This window comes from Oryza brachyantha, chromosome 8 (assembly GCF_000231095.2).
Source record: "Oryza brachyantha chromosome 8, ObraRS2, whole genome shotgun sequence".
NCBI classification, from domain to species: Eukaryota; Viridiplantae; Streptophyta; class Magnoliopsida; order Poales; family Poaceae; genus Oryza; species Oryza brachyantha.
Window position 1 is genome coordinate 12096485 of NC_023170.2, and position 18526 is coordinate 12115010.

Below are 18526 nucleotides of genomic sequence, written 5' to 3' on the forward strand. Positions count from 1 at the left end.
TTTAGTTGAGCACATATGGTAGCGTTATGGGCCAAGAGGAGGTTAGAGCCATGTGTCCAATGAAATGGTGACTTTATTATTATATCACATCATGTATTCCTAAGATCATTTCATATATATATATATATAATTATTATATATATGTTTATTTTACGAGTTATGTGGAATATTTGAATGTATGGTGCATTGTCTCATGTATGCAACAAAATGACTACAAAGATCAAGTATGCATTAGATCATCATGATTTGTGTGTTAAAGGATGAATTAAACACCGACAGCCAAACAGATAACCCATTGTATAAAGCTGTCTGTTTAGGTTGTCTGTTTGGCTAAAAAGACAGTAAGCTGTCTATATGGTTGTACTTGTCCTAAATAACATGTGAGGTCCGTAAGTTAGTGAACAGAAGATCTAGATCCTGCACGGATATGTTCTACCATGCAAACAACAATCTCCCTATATCCAATGTTTGAGCATCATTTACACCCCTGCTCATCAATCAACATTGGCAGCCTAGCAAAGAATCAGTACCTTTTACACGTGTTTTCCTTGTTTTTCACCGAGAGTTTCTTTACCCCTCATCACCACCATTACACAGGGAGCCATGGAAGCTACATTTATTTATTAGTTAGGGCACAATTCTCTTGTGCCCCCATCACATCATCATCGCACAAATCTCTCACATCGGCTGCATAATCAAATCCTCCACGAACCAAAAACCCCGGGGACCAGATTTGGTTGAAGCACATATCATACTATCTGTCGATCCCGGCTTGGACCTTCCCGGCAACTCTGAGACACGTGGAGACGCCGAGACAGGCCAGACAGCAGGTGAAAGTGCAGAGTAATTAACACTAATCCACTTCTTGACAGGAGTCCTCCCCAGTTTTTCTATTGCAAAGCAAAGTGATCGATTGATTCCTTTGAACCCATCATTCCTCTTCCAACACATGAATGGATAATTAGTAGTATAGGTAGACAGAGGGGAATGACTCACACTCGCAGATGCATCCTTGCAAGATGGAATAAGATTGGTAGCAGCAGCAGCAGCTAGGTAGGCAGGTAGGTAGATTAGATTAGATTGGCTTAGCCCTCCCCAGTAGTGTTTTATCTAGTCAGGGCTCAGGTGAAGATAAAGAAAAGAAATTCAGAACACCATGACACTTTGACACACACACACCAACACCTTCAGCCAAAAAAAACTTTTGTCAGAGAGAGACAAAATAAAATACATTGCAACAGATAAAAAAGGGGATGCTTGCAATTTGCAGCCAGGCTACACAACTTTCAGTCCCCCCAATAATTAGCATGTTGATTAATCAGCACAACACCAGTCAAATCCTTCTGCCATAACCCTTTTTTTCTTCTTCTTTCTTGAGGGAGGCTCAAAGAAAAACCCCAGTGTCATGCTGTGTCCCTAGCCTGCTCCCTGCAGCACCCCCCTGGGGAGGGCAGTCCATGAGGGAGATTTGCACTTGGGAAGGATCCATGTCCTCTAATGGAGACAAAGGCCAGCCAGCAGGAACACAAAAGAAGATTCCAGTGTCCATTTCTGCTTGTTGGGTTGCAAGCCATGCACAATTTGCAGGCCTAGTGTTATATATCACCAGCCAGGAACATACCCAACCAGTTCAGAAAAAAAAAATAATTATAAATTAGGAAAGAGACCTTTTTAGTTAATAGAGTATGGGTTTTGTAATTGGCTGCCTATGGTATTCTGTGAATGGCGGCCGGCTGTGCCATAACCGGCTAACACTTGGGATTAGTTTACTGGTTAATTGGGGATAAATGGGTTTGGGAGTCAATGTGAACCCTGCATGGCCTGCAATTCTCTTGTGCTGAAGATGAGACATGTGTGGTGTCAGTCAGTGTGAGACACTGGTTCAACTCTTACTCTAAGTGCTACCTCAAGCCAAATCAAGACTTCTTTGAAATGCAGTAATTTCTTTTGATTCATGTACAAAATAAACTATATCCTGATAAACACCTGCAGTCGAATGGAGCCATTTTTTCTGTCTCTATTTTTTCCATAGGCTGACTTCAGTGCATTTTAGAATTTAACGTTCATTTATTTTTATTGGATAACTATGGTTAAAATATACTACTAATAATATTATGTGTAGTGAAAATTTGAAGGGGGTAATATCATTATTTTTATTATGATCTTTATCGCCAAAAAACAAAATTATAAAATACTACTACTCAATTAATTAACAAAGTAAAAAATATCATTTTTAATCTATATGTGAGATTAGTTCATTTACTACTAGTAGTAAAATGCACAGAAGAATTGCCCTCTTTTCAAATTCTAACTGGTTTTAGTAAATGTCCCCCTTTGTTCTCTAGAGTTTGCCAAAATGGTGTTTAATTAGCAAGGTTCCAATGATTGTGTGGTTGTACTATGATTTTGGATTCCGTCACTTTCACGAAGTTGTGATAAATTGGTTGGCTCCTCCTACCATGTTAAGCTATAGGCCTTGGTTGTTCAGTGGGAATGTCACTCTTCTGGCTCCTTGTCCTGACCCAGAACACATTGCCATGTCTATCTATCTACCCAATAATTATCTGAAGAATCTTGCAAATTGGACCTGTCAACTACAAGGACCGTGTTTTTCTTTTCAGAGATTTTTGCATCCAGCAAGTACAGAGTCACGAGGAGACATTGATAGGTTTCAAGAATTTATGGCCAAAGACGCAGGATCCCTTATTCCGTTCTGTATCCCTTTCAAGCAAGAGGATTGGCACGAGCAAGTGAAAAACGAGAGAAGACATTAGAGGAGAATTAATGAGAGAGATTAAGGCAAGAAAATGTCTGAATGTGATGGCAGCAACAGCAGCCAACTTGTGGTTAATTAGCTGCTCTTAATTTGCTAAGTTGATCCGGCAGGCACCACACTAAGTACTAACTAACATGGTGCCTAGTGATTTAAGTACTCTCTAGGTATGGCAATGATCACAATAAAGTTGTGTAATGCAAAGGCAATTAGGCAAATGATAGGATTATTTAGGTTATTATTAAAAGGAATTAGGTGTGAGCATTTGCTAATGGCCCCTTTTAGGCATGTGGATTGGAGCCTCTTGGGCACTCTTGGATGGTCATGATTAGTTTGGGAGAGGTGGCTCCATCATGCCTGAACTCAAAAGTAAAATTTGATACCATATCTAATTTATTGCATTCATTAACCTGCAATCAACAAACAAATAAAACAGAGAAGGTGATAAAGGAAGAAAAAAAATCAGCCTATGCATTCAGAATGCACACAGCCAAATTCTTAATGTCCATGAGGCCATATCATTATAAACTTACAAGAATACGATTGATTTTAGAAATGTTATATCGTTTTTTTATTAGAGTGAGTTGTGTATTTGTCCCATCACTTTGTTTCTGTTTCTAATATAAGATTTATTGGATGTGTGCCTAACGGCAAAGGTTAGAGATGAAATGCATTTTTATTATATAAAAAACAAGAATACACGTAGTTAAATCAAACAGTTATCTGAAGAAGTTGGACAAGTCACTTTGTCGGTGCTGCAAATTAAGAGTGGTAAGTGTGCTCAAAACATATCATATTTGTGTTTAGGTGAAGAAGATAAATATGCAAAATTGTAGGTCATACTTAAAAGTTATTTTAGTAATAAATCAAATCATTAAAAAAATCAATAATTATATATTTTTTAAATAAAATAAATAATCAAATATATATCCAAAAGTTAAGGGTGTGTCAATTAAAAAAGATACCGGAGAGAGTATTAGAAATAATTATAATTTGGGAAGGGATCCGGACTAATTTGGGAAGGGATCTTCTGGGTTAAGGCAAGATCAGCAGCGGTCAGCGGAGCGCGTGCTGCCGTTGGCCAAAACGATCGGAAAACACAGGAGGGGAGAGCTGCACATGGCCTCGCGTGAAGGACGCCACTTGATCTCTTTTTCCTCGATTTGATTCCGTGCGTGGAAAACCATGCTGCTTTGCATGCAATTTGCTCGAGCTCCAGCATACTAATTTTTTGACCCTAATAGCTCATCCATCTCATCCTTCGTTCTAGAAATAGAGGATGAAGAGTAAAAATTAAGCTCCAACAAAACATCTATCTTATTATCTATTTTTGGATGTCATCCATATTAGGAGAGAAACTGTATATTTAGATGTTCTCTCTCCAATTCTTCAAATGTATATGGAGGATGTTATAAATAGATGGTCTGTTAGAGTATAAATGAATATAAAAGATGAAAATGTTTTAGATGATCATCCAAATAAAAATATAGATAACTAAATTTAGATAAACTGTTGGATGCTCTATACTCTCACGAGATTAATTACCTTCTCATCGATCCGATGAGAGCAAGAGATCAGGTCATAATTAACTACTAGTAACTTACGTACACGCCTGTCTCTCCGTACTATCCATTTTCAGGGCTTTGTTTATCACCGCACTTTTACAATGCGATTGATTAGAACAATATCTATAGAACTAAATGAAAGATAGCAAGTGAAAAAAAAACACATCATGCATTCATGTTCTCTACTGATATAGTAACAGAGTTATAGAATTAAATTTAAAATTAAATTTATAGTGTTTGTATTAAGAGTGCGGGTTGCATTATTTTAGGCTAGATTTTTCATTGGTTTTTATGTGTGTGCTTTCTGAACTGGTAAATAATATATTTTTAAATTGTTTCTGCATAGAAATTTATTACCTCATCTTTATAGGGTAAATTTATAATTTATAGTAGTTAACTTTTTTATACTGTTCAATAGCTATAAAAATCTGATAATATTTTATTTTTTATAAAAAAGAAAGAAATAACACAACCTTTTTTTTATGAGATTGAGGATACAGAAATCACCACTAGCATCTTATATCGTAAGTGCTCTTATAAATTTTATAGGATTTTTTGTGTGGATCAGTTCACTTCTTTTCTGAAGTCCTTTAAAAAATCCTCCATTCTGAATAGACCGTCAATACATATGTAGGAGATACACACAAGAAAACGCACCATCACACAATAGCACATACACCATATGCACATACTTAGGAGGACGGCTATGCTTAAGACACAATTAAAAGATACAAACTTTCTGGCATTACAATATTCTTATGAAAACACATCAATATAGACCTTACGATTTAAAACCTACTTTACTTGGTGATTCCTCTACCGCCATTGTTGCTGTATTATTTCTATATATATCTTGACAAGATCTTCCTTTAATGGCGTAATTGGTAAGGAGCACTCCTCTTTCGGAGTATATATATATTTTTTTGTTATCATCGCTGATTTTATTCTCTGGAAAAATTTCTTATGATGGAATCGAACTATGTTCCATATGCACTTCAAAAAGTATGCGTTGTTATCTAGATTTGTGTCATTGTCCCGCATGCTTCACAACGAGGATGGATGTTGCCTCGGAGGTTCATTCTAAAATGATTTAATCTGCAATTTGAACTTTGAAAACAGTATCAAGACAGACAAAGGTCGATCTTAAGCTAGCGATCTTTCTTCCAAAAAGATGAAAAATTAACACATCTTGCAGCTACGTCCACTCGTATGTATATGATGGATACATACGCCCAATAATAGATTCGTCCGGTGATTAAATGTTTAAAAATTTTAATTTCATCAATCAAATTCAGTCATTGCTATTGGATAATAATCTGAAGGTATTCACGCAAGTCAAAAAAAACTATACACACCCCAGCCCTCATGCATTGTGCGCGTGTTTGACAAAATAACAAAAATCAAACGTTTGATCAATAGCAAAAGTACACAATAATTGCATTGTGTCATGTGGCATATCTCCATTTTAAGCACACCATTTGTTTTCAAGCATATATGATTATCATGTAGTATATATGATACATACGCACAATAATTCCATTGTGTCATGTGGCATATCTCCATTTTAAGCACACCATTTAAGTAGTATTTCTTAAGCATGTATGGTATTTTTCTGAGCCCCTGGTCGAGCCAGCCCTGGGCTATTGGCTATAATGTTATCAGCTATTAGTATTTTTATTATTGGTATTATTATCGATATAGCATCACAATTATTAATTTAGAGTTATATTATTAATAAAAAATATTACCAACAATTGATGGGATAGCACAAATATATATCGTTAGACTATATTAGTTCTGCTAGTAAAGAACATATAAAACACCTATATGGCTCTATCAAAGCTATGCCAGCAGTCTATTGCAATGGGTTTCGGCTAAGCTTTACTACATTTTACTGGATCTGCCATTGAATAAAGTAATGCTTAACACAAATTATTGATTTGGTAGGCTAAGGTGGTATTTGGATGGGGCTAAATTTTTTTAAGGCCCTGTCACATCGGATCGGATGTTTAAACACTTATTATAAATATTAAATATAGACTATTGATAAAACTCATACATAATTTTAGACTAATTCGTGAGACGAATCTATTGAGTCTAATTAATCCATGATTAGCCTATGTGAAGTTATAGTAAACATGTGCTAATTATGGAGTAATTAGGCTTAAAAAATTTGTAACGCGAATTAGGTCTCATTTATGTAATTATTTTTATAAGTAGTCTACATTTAATATTTAGGAAAAAGTACGAATTACCCCCTAAACTATCGCGGTCGGCCGAATTACCCTCCTAAACCCAAAAACTAGACGTCTTTAACCCTGAACTTCCAATACTGGGCAAATTATACCCCTCGACCTAATCTAAAGCGGTTTTGTCCTATGTGGCGTACACGTGGCAGCTCAGTCAGCATTTTCTTTTTTTAATGGTAGGGTCCACATGTCATAACCCTCTCCCTCTCTTTCGGGCGAACAAGGCGTGGGCGGCACGCGCTCGGCACCGCACGGGGACGGCCGGATGGCGGGCGGGCGCTCGGCGCCATGGGGATGGCCGGACGACGTGCAGATGCCCGTGCCGTGTGGGGACGGCAGGACGACGGGCGAACGCCTGCGCTCGCGACGAGCGGCAGGATGGCGGCGGCGGCGAAGCTGGAAGGTGGTCACGACAGGCGGGGACGGCCGGACGGCGGACGGGCGCGAGCGTGTGGACGACGGGCGAAGGATGATGGCGGTGACGAAGCGGAGGACTCGCCGGCGGCGGCGGCGAAGCGGAGGACGGCAGCGGCGGGCGGCACTATCGATCTCGGCGTGCAGGGACGAGGGCGAGGGCGAGGACGGCGGACGGCGACGCACGGGAGAGAGGACGACGGACGGCGGCACCGCTGACACCGGAGCCGACCGAGCTCATCAACCCGACGCCCGTCCGCCTGCCGCTCGCCTACCTTCCCTCGCTTCGCCGCCGTCCTGCTGCTCCACCTCGTCGTTGTGGTGCTACCGTCCGCCCGCCCGCCGTCCGGCCGTCCCCGTGCAACGCCGAGCGCCCGCTGCCCTCGCCCTGCTCGCTTGAAAGAGAGGGTTATGACATGTGGGCCCCACCTTAAAAAAGAAAATGCTAACGGTGCTGCCATGTAGGACAAAACCGCTTTGGATTGGGTCGAGGGGTGTAATTTGCCCAATATTGAAAGTTCAGGATTAAGGATGTCTGGTTTTGGGTTTAGGGGGTAATTCGGCCGACCGTGATGGTTAACAGGAGTAATCCGTACTTTTTCCTAATATTTATAATAAGTGCTCAAACATCTAATGTGACGTGGACTAAAATGTTTTAGCCTCATGTAAACATCTCCTAAGTACATGGTGATAAATAAGCGCTTTTCATGGCTATGCATTGAGAACGCTGCAGATGGACGACCTAAACTACATTTTGTTGACCACCCAAACTTGGAATACTTAAACAAAAAAAACTTGTACAGTTGAATGCCTTTAGACCAAGGGATGATATGCTATTGTGCTAGCTTATAATAGTGGTCAAGCAAGATTAGCACTAGAAGTGGCATTAGTGCATCATTGTTTTTCTGGAAACTAGTAAATGATTGGTCATTATTTGCATATTAGCATCATTTAGTCAAACCAACATAATTATTTTTAGAAAAAACATCCCTGACATGATTATATTTGGGCCATTTTTATTCATAATTATATTTGGCCCTTTTTATTCATGGTACCATTGTTCCCCAGTCCCTACGCATGCGTGCAGCCGAGTGACATCATGGACATCCTTGATGGATTGGACGGCTCAGATCAATCTCTAGTCACATCCACTCATGCAGTGTTGACTTTTCCAACCGCGGCACGTTGATCGGATCCGTCCGATTCTGATCTGACGGCTGTAGTGCCTTCTGTACAGTAAGAAGCTTCTAGTAACAAGGATACCTTCCCCGATTATTCATCTAAACTGCGTATGCTCCGAGAAAAGTTTATAGAGAAGTTCATTATTTTAACATTATGGTATTTAAATTTTTTGTTTATATCTCGAAAAGTTTAGATAATGTTTCATTGTTAATCACTTAAACAAAGTATAAGTAAAGAATTGTTTTTACCACAGTACAAAATACAGAAAAGTAATACGAGTGCGTACGTCTACGAGGTTCCATCACTGACACGCTGATCTGCACAGTACAGCGTTGTGTCCTGGTACACTTTTTTTGCAAAGCTGCTAGTGCTAGCAGCATGGAAGCCGTACGTCCACGCCGTAGGTGTCGACACGTATGTGCGCACAGGCTACGTAAGCAGCCGAGCCCTTGCCTGCGGGGCCCACCGTTGCGTGAGCCTGCGCCACGTCAGCATGTCGCGCTCCTACTCCGTTGATCGGTTGGTGGCTATGGTTCTGTCCAATGTGGTCGTGACACGTGTACAGGATTGGAGGGGAGGATGCTATTTGGAATTAAGAGCATCCCAACAGCTTATCTATCTCATCCTCTATCCTGAAAATAAAGGATAAAAGCTACAAATTGAGCTCCAACAGATCAGCTATCCTATCATCTATTTTTAGATGTCATCCATATTAGGAGAGAACCTTCATATTTGGATGATTTCTCTCCATCCTTGAAAGAGATATAGAGAATGTTATATATAGATGACCTAGTGGAGTATAGAGATATAAATGATGAAACTAGTTTAGATGATCATCCAAATAAAGATATGGATGACCAAATTTAGATGAGCTGTTGGATTCTCTAAGGTCTGCCTTTTGGGTAAAAATATAGAGGATGGAATAATGAGGTTATGGATGTTGCACTTTAGATTGGAAGTTTAGGAGAACAATAGGCACAGGAATCCAGCTGAGGAAGGTACATGGAAATGTGATCTTAACATCCAAAACCCAATGCACAAAACGTGAATTGTTACTGTTACTACTATTGAGAATGCTTTAGGCCTCGAATAACCAAGGGTGATCGTTAAATGACATATTTATAAGTGAAAAATAATTAATTTTAAATTTATAACTTTTTCTAAAAATAAATTTTGATTTATAAGCAGAATCATAAATAAAGAGGATAGGAGGTTAAGATGAAATGGCTCTATGAAACAAAACAATGCTTTTCTATCTCAACTAATTAGAGTATATTTTAGGTCCCGTAGTTCTGAAGTCTGAACTACTAAAGAAATGAATAATAGTTGGATATTTAAATGACTTATTATAACTTTTGAGAGTATAAATGAATTAAGTAAATATTATAGTCAAATGATTTCTGATAATAATTGTTTAACGTACAAACCAGCCGTTAAATATCACAGCAAGGGAACTTTCTACTTACAAAATCAGGATTATCGTCAAATCACTTGTACCGTGAGAAAATCATAGACACTACACCAACAAACCATTTTCCCTTCGAACAATGACAATTATACCGGACTTTTAACTTTTTGCCACTATTTACATGCTCAGTTTAATCCTTCTTACAAGTCTTACGAGGGAAGAGTAGCAAATCTGTTGCCACGACTACTTAACAGAGGCAAAAAAAAAAAAACTAAATTTCCCCACTTATACGGATGTTGTTCCTTCGGATAATGAGAGTTTTACATGTATTTTTCTACCCTGGTTTGGAGACACACAAATGGCACGATCGAAACATGCCCTGATGCAGAGACAAAAACATTAATCCGGCCGGGCAGATAATTTTATTTATTTTCGTTATTCTTTCCCTGTTCATTCAGACGCCTGAACCTGTGCTCTAATTAACACGTTGACCCCTTCGTTTAATCACCTCGCTAACAGCCAGCCATTAGGATTAATAAGCCTGTTAATGATTTAATTAAGCTTAATTACTTCCCTAATCACTCTCGCGCTCTCTCTTGCTCCCCCACCTCTCGACCCGATATAAGCCACCACCCCCTCCCTCCCCGAGCGGCGCAACCACAAAGCTGAGCTGCAGCTCCGGCCACGACGCCGTCCTCTTCAGCTCCGTCGAAGCGAGCGAGCCGCGCGGGCCATCGGTGGCGCTGCCGAAGACGAGGTGCGTGCTGGCTGGGTGGTAGTAGAGGAGGGCGGCGATGGGGAACTGCCAGGCGGCGGAGGTGGCGGCGGTGGTGATCCAGCATCCGGGCGGCAAGGTGGAGCGGCTCTACTGGCCGGCCACCGCGGCGGACGTCATGCGCAGCAACCCCGGGCACTACGTCGCCCTCGTGTTGCTCCGCGTCTCGTCTTCCTCCTCCTCCTCCTCCTCCGGCGGCGGCGGCGGCAAGGTCGAACACTCCGCCGCCGCCGTCGTGGACGAATCCGGAGGGGCGGCCAAGATCACCAGGATCAAGCTGCTCAAGCCCAAGGAGACGCTGCTCCTCGGCCAGGTCTACCGACTCGTCACCTCCCAAGGTATCACGCGCATGGTTCTTGGATTGCTCCGTTTCTTGGTTCTTGCTCGGCTTCCTCCCGCTTCATATCCATGGCTAATCCATGGCTGCCTGCCCCTCCCCTTCTTGCGCGCAGAGGTGACCAAGGCGCTGCAGGCAAGGCGACAGGAGAAGATGCGCCGGTGCAAAGAGGTGACCGACCCCCACCCCCACCGGCAACCGCAGACCGGCGACTCTGCCACCGCCGCCGCCGCCGCCGCCAGCGAAGAACAGAGGAGACCCTCCGACCACGAGGTGAATTGCCCGCGCTCCATTTCTCGCGCCATCTCTTCTTACCCAGACGAATTTCGGTAGTTACCTGAACTCCTCTTCTTGGTAACGCAGGACCGAACGCCGGCGGAGAAAGACCGGCACCGGAGCAACGCCGCCGCCGCCGGCAGAGGGCGGAACTGGCGGCCGTCGCTGCAGAGCATCTCCGAGTCGGCGAGCTGACACGTGCAGGGCCGGATCATGACACACGGCTCGATCATACTGCAATTAGTACAGAGTGGGGTTTGGTTTAATTTGGTAGAAATGTACATTAGTTGGAGGAGAGTTTCTTCTTGGTAGGCCAGTGAAAGAACTCCCCAGCTTCAGAGTAGTTTGCTGCTACTGCTAGGATCGATCATCAAATCAGTTCATCAGCATGAGCTCTGCTTCCTGCTGATTCAGACATGAACTACAGAAAATTCCATGGCGTGATCTCTTTGTTGTTCGATCCGCTTGGTCTCTTGGAACAGAAAAAAGAAGAAAAAACAGGTCGATGTAATTGTATCTGCCTCACAGCTGAAATAGAATTTCAAGATGCTACAGGGCCATGCATCCCTTTAGCCATAGTTTTACGTTCGGCAATTGATTTATTAGTTAGCACGGAAAACGTAGCATTAAATTAGTACTCTTATATAATTAATAAATTGATTATGCCGTCGAGTTTTTTATTTTTTTATTTTTTTGGTTTGAACACATGAATTAAAACGCTTTCGGTTAATTCCTCGTGGGCAAAGAAATGCTGTAATATTTTCATTTCAATTGGTGAACATTGCCATTGCCATGCTAGATAGATCACCTCCTGCATATGCTCAACCAGCCGATGAAAGATGAGCTAAAATGGTGATGCATTCTCAGTACAGACAGCCACCCGCTAGTGAAAAGAAACGGGAGAGATCCGGATCAGCAGAGGTCACAGCAGCAGGCGATTTTATCAGGCCATGCACAGTGCAGTGACATGGCATCTAGCTTCACACCTCCCCATCCAAGATTCCTCGCCAGCTCGACCGAATGCGTCCCCAACCAAGCTTCTCGCGCCTTCTGCGAGGCACGCGTTCCTCGTCAGCTTTTTGGAAAAGTTGTCAGAGAAGCCGTCCGTCCGCCTTGCCGTGAGCTCCTCCGAGATGGGCGTGACGAGGTGAGGGAGAGAGTCTAGCCACCGAGCTCGTCCGCCGTCGCCAGGACGTGCTCCTCCGCCGTCGACGGGACACAGCCGGCCTTCGACGCGCTGCCGCCGGAACGCGGCCACCACCGCCTGGACACGGGCACCGCTGCCGGGACGCGGCCGGAACACGACGCGCCGTTGCCGGGACGCGGGCGCCCTCCGACGCGCCGCCGGGACAACGGGAGAGGAGAACTCGCCGCCCGGAGTGGTTCTGCTCACTTATGCCACAGAGGTTGCCGGCTCGGACTAGATCCGGCTGGATCCGCTCGCCCGCGTCGCCGAGCTCGCCGGCCTGCCGCTGAGATCCGTGACCACCCCTAGTGTCGCCGAGCTCCGTCGCCGTCGACGCCATGCCCAGCTCCGCCGCTGTGGGCCGCCGCCGCCGGAGGAGGCTCAAATCCGTGAGAGGGAGAGAGAGGAGAGAGCTCGGAGATAGATGGGAGAGACGGTTGAGTGGCTGAAAAAGAAAAGGTGTTTTTTTCCTGTGGGACCCACCTGAGGCCACTGTGGAGGGTGGGGTCTCATCCTACGTGGTATCTTCTTTTTTTATGTTAGAACCACTCCACGGGGATCCTTGGACTGTGTATGCCCTCATGTAGTGTCTGTCAACTGTGACCTGCTCCTGCTGCTCTGCATGGGGCAGAGTAGCACACCTTAAACAATTCTGCACACCAATCGTTTTCTTTTTTTTTTTGGTCTTGTTTAGGCCCTGTTTAGATCCTTCAAAATAACAAATTTGCTATTTTAAAGCACTTTTTGGCAAAATGAATCTAAACACTAGGGTAAGAAAATAGCAACTTTGCATTTGACATTTGGTAGTCTGGAGTAGCAAATTTCGTTAAAAAGCGCATAGGAATGCGGACCATCTCTCACATTTACCAAAAAATGGCAACTTTTGCATGCCTCTAAACACCATGTTGCAAAAATGCAATGCCAAAATTTTTATCACCAAAACTTTTGTCATTTGCCATTTGGTATTTCAAATGGATCTAAACAGGCCCTTAGATCCTTCAAAATGACAAAAGTATTGTTATTTTGAAATACTTTTTGGCAAAATGGATCTAAACACTAGGGTAAAAAAATTGACAAGTTTACATTTGGCATTTGGTAGTCTAGAGTAGCAAATTTTATCAAAAAGTACATAGGGATGCGGACCACCTCTCACTTTTGCCAAAAAATGGTAACTTTTACATGCCTCTAAACACCAACTTACAAAAATACAATACCAAAACTTTTACCACCAAAACTTTTGCCATTTGCCATTTCAAATGCCTCTAAACAAGACCTTTTTTCTTCTGAACTTCTTCGGCGAGAGATTATTCTGCTCCAAATATAGCTACTACATGTAGATATTAGATTTGAGAAAATATATCAGAATGATTAAAGGAATGCTACGATTGTTTAAGAAGAAAATATAAATGAGAAAATTAAATAGCAAATAATTACGATTGATTGAAGTGATGAACTTGGTGAAGGAATAGTTTTATTTTAAGATAAAGCATGGACGGTAGAAATAGTTTTATTTTGAAAGGGAAGAAGTCGGAAGTATGCAGGCTGTAGCTAGTAATTACTGCTGATGCGCATGGCTTGGGCGTTTGATAGCTTTGGTTCTTCGGTTAATTGCCCATATATGCATGCTACGGCTACGCAATGATGGGGGTGGCAAAAGCCCAAAAGCACACTTTTATAGCTAGTGTTTTTTTTTTACATGAAAGAGAAGGCAGAGCTAGCAATGCATCATGGTTGAGGAAAGACTGAACTTTTCTGACCGATCATCGTAATGCAGGAATTAGGGAAAGGGGAAAAGACTGAACAAGTGAGCATAGTTCATCTCCACTTCCAGCTTTCTCTATGTTTATTTGGATAAGAAAGTACTCTCTCCATGGTAAAATATAAATTTTTTAGGTTATTTAGTATGGATTAATATTAAAAAGAAAAGACTATGATGTATATTAATAAATAAGAAATGAGGAATAGATGGGAGTGTAATGCCAAGTGGGGATAAAATAGGAATAATTTTGATTAGGAAGCAACTGATTTGACTAGTATTACTATTTTATGTTAGAGATACTTTATGAGATCAGATTCAAATCATTACATTTTTAGAACAGAGGAATACAATTTTTCACCTTTTTGGGAAATAGGCACCATATTTCACTATTGACAAACAGATGTTTGGAAACTAGGTTCCATTTTCACTCTTTAATTTTTTTCATGGAAAATAGGTTCAGTTTTTCACTGTTAACAAACAGGTGTTAAAAAGCCTTATTCATTGATGTGCAAGTGAAACCAGCATTTTTTTTTGTTTTCTTCTTCTTGCGGAATAATGGAACTGATTAAGGCTGGACTTTTCTGAACAGCAAAATCTATATATATTACAGGAATTAGGGAAGGGGAAATACTGAAGAAGTGAGCACAGTTCATCTTAATAAGTTCCAATTACATTCCTTTATTTTCTTTTTGGAAAATAGGTTTGCTTGTCACTCTTTTGCTGCAAACAAGATCCATTTTCACCATTGACAAACAGATGTTTGAATGCCCTATTCATTGATGCAGAAGTGAAGCCAACAAATTTTGTTTGCTTCTTCTTTTTTCCTTCTTGCGGAATAATGGATTTCATAGTACAAGTGACTGGTCGGTTGCCACATGCTGAATGTAGCGTGAAGCACCCAATCAATGTTCAAATGATGGGTGCAGCTCCCAACAGTACTTTGACTAGGCATACATGTATGTTTAAGCAATGACGGCACTTCAGAAAATTGTAACACACCCCTTATTACGACAGAATTATATAATTGATAATATACTGCACACACCTATATAGAAAAAAACATTTTTTATAAAAAAACCACTTGATTTTTTCTGGTTTTTTAAAGACAGAAAAGGATGGACGACTCCGCTTTTAAGTAGCAGATATGACGGCACTTTGAAAAATTATAATATAAAATAAGCCATGAAAAAATATAATTATAAAATGGCATCTTGCTATGATAATACATTGCATGTAGCATTACATGCTCCCAACAGCTCAAGACAACAATTGATTTGGCCGGCACGTTTCAAGATCATGATGAAAATGGGCAATATTTAAATACTTCACTTGGGCGGCAGATGACATACATGTATCCTGGTTATTATTTAATGCAATTGTCTGAAGACCATTTGGCCTCATTTTTTAACACTGCACTTATGTTTAAAAAAACCAAAAATATTGCAATTGTTCCCTTGAGAGGCAGAGAATAGAGGACCAAACTTAGGGGTCCACCATTGGAATGCAATCATTTTTTTCTGAAAAAACCATAAAAACATTTTTAATTCGCATAAAGGCCTCCTCAGTTTGGATTATTTCATAAGAAACACACTGATTAAATTATTTCATATGAAATATCTATAAAATTCGAGGGTTTCAAAGAGACCCGAAAAATTGCAGCAATATTTATCAATTCCCAGTGAAGCCTACTAAGCACCAAAATGGAGGTACACGCTTAATTTGTACTAGATTTTTGTGGATGGTAGTCATTTGAGTACAAATTATTCAAACAAAGGTATAAAAAACAGTAACTATCGTAACATGTACTAGTATATACATGAGAAAGGTGAGATGAATCGGATACCTATGTCTCTGAAAGTTCGATCATCACTGTCAGGTTGTAGTTAGGGACGTAGACTTGCAAAAAGTAAACCCTCACCTGCTTCCTCTTGGGTGTACAAAGTAAACAAAAAAATAATAATGATAACAGTGATAGTTCGCATAATTAAAATTTTTTTGATCACTTGGAGCTTCAAGAAGAACAGAAATTTTTAATAACTTGACAAATTGCAACATTGTGTGGTTGACTTGAACTCATGGGCAGGTAGGTATCTTGTGTGTCATGAGAGCTCTTGTTGTCATGCATTCTTACTCAATTACCTGCCATCCTTGAGGCTGACGATGATGGGATGAAATTGCCATCGAAAATAGATAACGGATTAATAACGATAATAGCTTAGCAAAGCAGAGTGAGAGTTTTCAGAAAAAAATGATATGTGTAAATGAAGCCATTAAATCAGCACTTTGTGGATCTATTTGTGCAGTTTTTCCTCTTCTTTTCAGTGTAAATTTTAACGTTTCAGCAGAAAAAATGCAGGCCTGACCGCCTGAATCTGGCCCAAAACGATAGCGGCACAAACTTGTCAGGACTATGCATTTTGGTCTGGGCTGGCCCATACCAACCCATACCTGTTGCAGGAATTTGTTTGGAATGGTGGATCATATATAGATAATTGTTTAAAGAAATAAATTAAATATTATATGGGGTGTTGCTTTTAGTCGCTTAAAATTACTTCGCAGGAGTAGTAGTAACTTTTAGATGATCTAGACCGAGGTGAAATTCATGCTGCAATGGTAACCAGACATTTGTAGGGGTGCCTGCAAACGGCATATTTACAAACGAAAAATAATTTACGAATAAAATTTTGATATGTTTGTTGTTAGAGATCTAAAAGTAAAGGCTGTAATTTCCCAAAATCAATTCCATATTTAAATTGAAAATTCAAACTTTAGCTTATAATCATAAGTTTAAGTCAAAAGATGGGCCGATGCTTAATACGGATTGAGCTACTGTCGCTGCTGTGCCAGAACTCACCGTAATAAAAAAAAAAGCCGAGTGTCAACCCGCTCTGGTTATCGATTAACTGGTTGAACATACGTTTTTTATTAGTATTATGTTTAATTTGTATTATTTTAAAACAGAACCATCACAATAGGTGAAAATATCCATGAATAAACAAGTATATCTGTTATTACATTGTGCTGACGTAAAATTCACACCAATGTGATGGGAAAATTGTGCATTGAGCACACACGAAGCTCTAGAATATCTGCTTAACTCCATTGCGGGTTCTAAAATCTCCTGTTCAATGCCTGCAAGTCAATTTAACCCTGGAATTGACAAGGAGTAAATGAAGAGTAAATGAAGTTAAGTTCAACCAACCAATCGGCTTTGTAGACCAATGGTTAATATGATGATCAGTTGATTTGATCTAGAAGCCTGGCTCGGCTACAGACAGCTGATCAGAATCCTATCAATAAAGAAAAGAAAACTGGCACTATTATGAAACTCAATCTGTATGTAATTTGAAAACCATCGATGTTCCCTGTAGTCCCCCTCCCATACATGAATCGACTTTTCAAATCCTTGCAAAACATGCTTGGAAACTCTCTATCTTGCAATAGAATCTTCATCGTAAACCCATCAACTTCCCTTTTTTTACCTATTTCTATAACTGTCGGAACACTAACGACTATTAAATTCTATCGTTAACACATTGCCACGATATTAAAAAAATAAATATAGTGTGTGGTAACATAATAAAGTCACAATATCATACTGCCATTGAACAAATTAAAAACGGTTTGATTTAAAAAAACTGACAGTGGCTCACCAGTTCACCAAATAAACTGCCTTGATCACGGTTTTTACCGGTTCGATGGTAAGAACGGCCTTTGAGTAGAACCAAGCTTCTAATGTCACCGGTTCTCTTTTTTCCGGTTCAACCGCTGGTCTAATCCGGTTTTTTTACTGTGGTGGTCACTGTCCTGCAACTCCATGGCTGTGGCAACGGTGTTGCCGCCTAATGGTACCCATTCATCAACTGCATCTCGAAGTCTGAACGAAGTCTGCGAAAGTTTGGATGCCAGTTCCTTCTCCTTTCTTCTTGCCATCCCTGATCTAGAAGTTGAAGGTGACTGAAATTCAAATGAAACCTAGCAATCTCCGTATTTCATATTTTAAAGCTACAGTAACATATATTAGCTCATAATATGCTGATATATAAGGTTTTCGGAGTAATCGTGTATTTGGAATTGCGGCATAAGTTTGCTTGCACACAAAACAAAATCTATACATAATCTGCACTATAATCTAAAAATAACGCAGCAAGCTGATTCAGACAAGCATGCAAGAATGGTGTAATTTCTCATGGATTCCCTGAATTTTTTTTTGAAGGGAACAGAAGCACAATACGCCTATCAATTAGCATAGCCTCTGAATGATATACAGATCCAGAAAAAATAGCAAGTGGCTCTTACTGCATGACAGCCAAACACTGCTGTTTCAGACAGAGGCGGAACTAGGCCAAAAATCAAGTGGGGACACCTTATTAAGATGATTAGTGATATATAAAAAAAATTTACTTAACTATACCTCAGTGATATATTAATTATTAATTTTGAGTGGGGTCCTATGGCCCTACTCAGCGCAACGTGCGTCCGCCCCTGGTTTCAGCTAATCAGGGCCAGAACTACTGCAATATCAGTACAGGAGAGGCCTTGATAACTAAATGATGCCATCCAAATTGGAATGTCTGCCCACTGCAATTTCCCATCAGAGAT

At 40.7% G+C, this 18526-nt stretch overlaps 1 protein-coding gene across 1 annotated transcript; it reads left to right on the forward strand.

The window, feature by feature from the left end:
• The first annotated feature begins 10255 nt into the window (after window positions 1–10255).
• LOC102706958 lies at window positions 10256–11557 on the forward strand. Its single transcript, XM_006659340.3, has 3 exons — window positions 10256–10704; window positions 10819–10976; window positions 11067–11557. The coding sequence occupies exons 1-3, from the start codon at window positions 10386–10388 to the stop codon at window positions 11172–11174; spliced, it is 585 nt and encodes a 194-aa protein (XP_006659403.1). The 5' UTR covers window positions 10256–10385; the 3' UTR covers window positions 11175–11557.
• The last annotated feature ends 6969 nt before the right edge of the window (window positions 11558–18526 follow it).

Bases quoted from the DNA above. Each gene is read 5' to 3' on its own strand.
- LOC102706958 (XM_006659340.3), top strand. From the start codon at position 10,386: ATGGGGAACTGCCAGGCGGCGGAGGTGGCGGCGGTGGTGATCCAGCAT. The intron at 10,705-10,818 runs GTATCACGCGCA...TCTTGCGCGCAG, and splicing joins CCGACTCGTCACCTCCCAAG to AGGTGACCAAGGCGCTGCAG. The intron at 10,977-11,066 runs GTGAATTGCCCG...TTGGTAACGCAG, and splicing joins GGAGACCCTCCGACCACGAG to GACCGAACGCCGGCGGAGAA.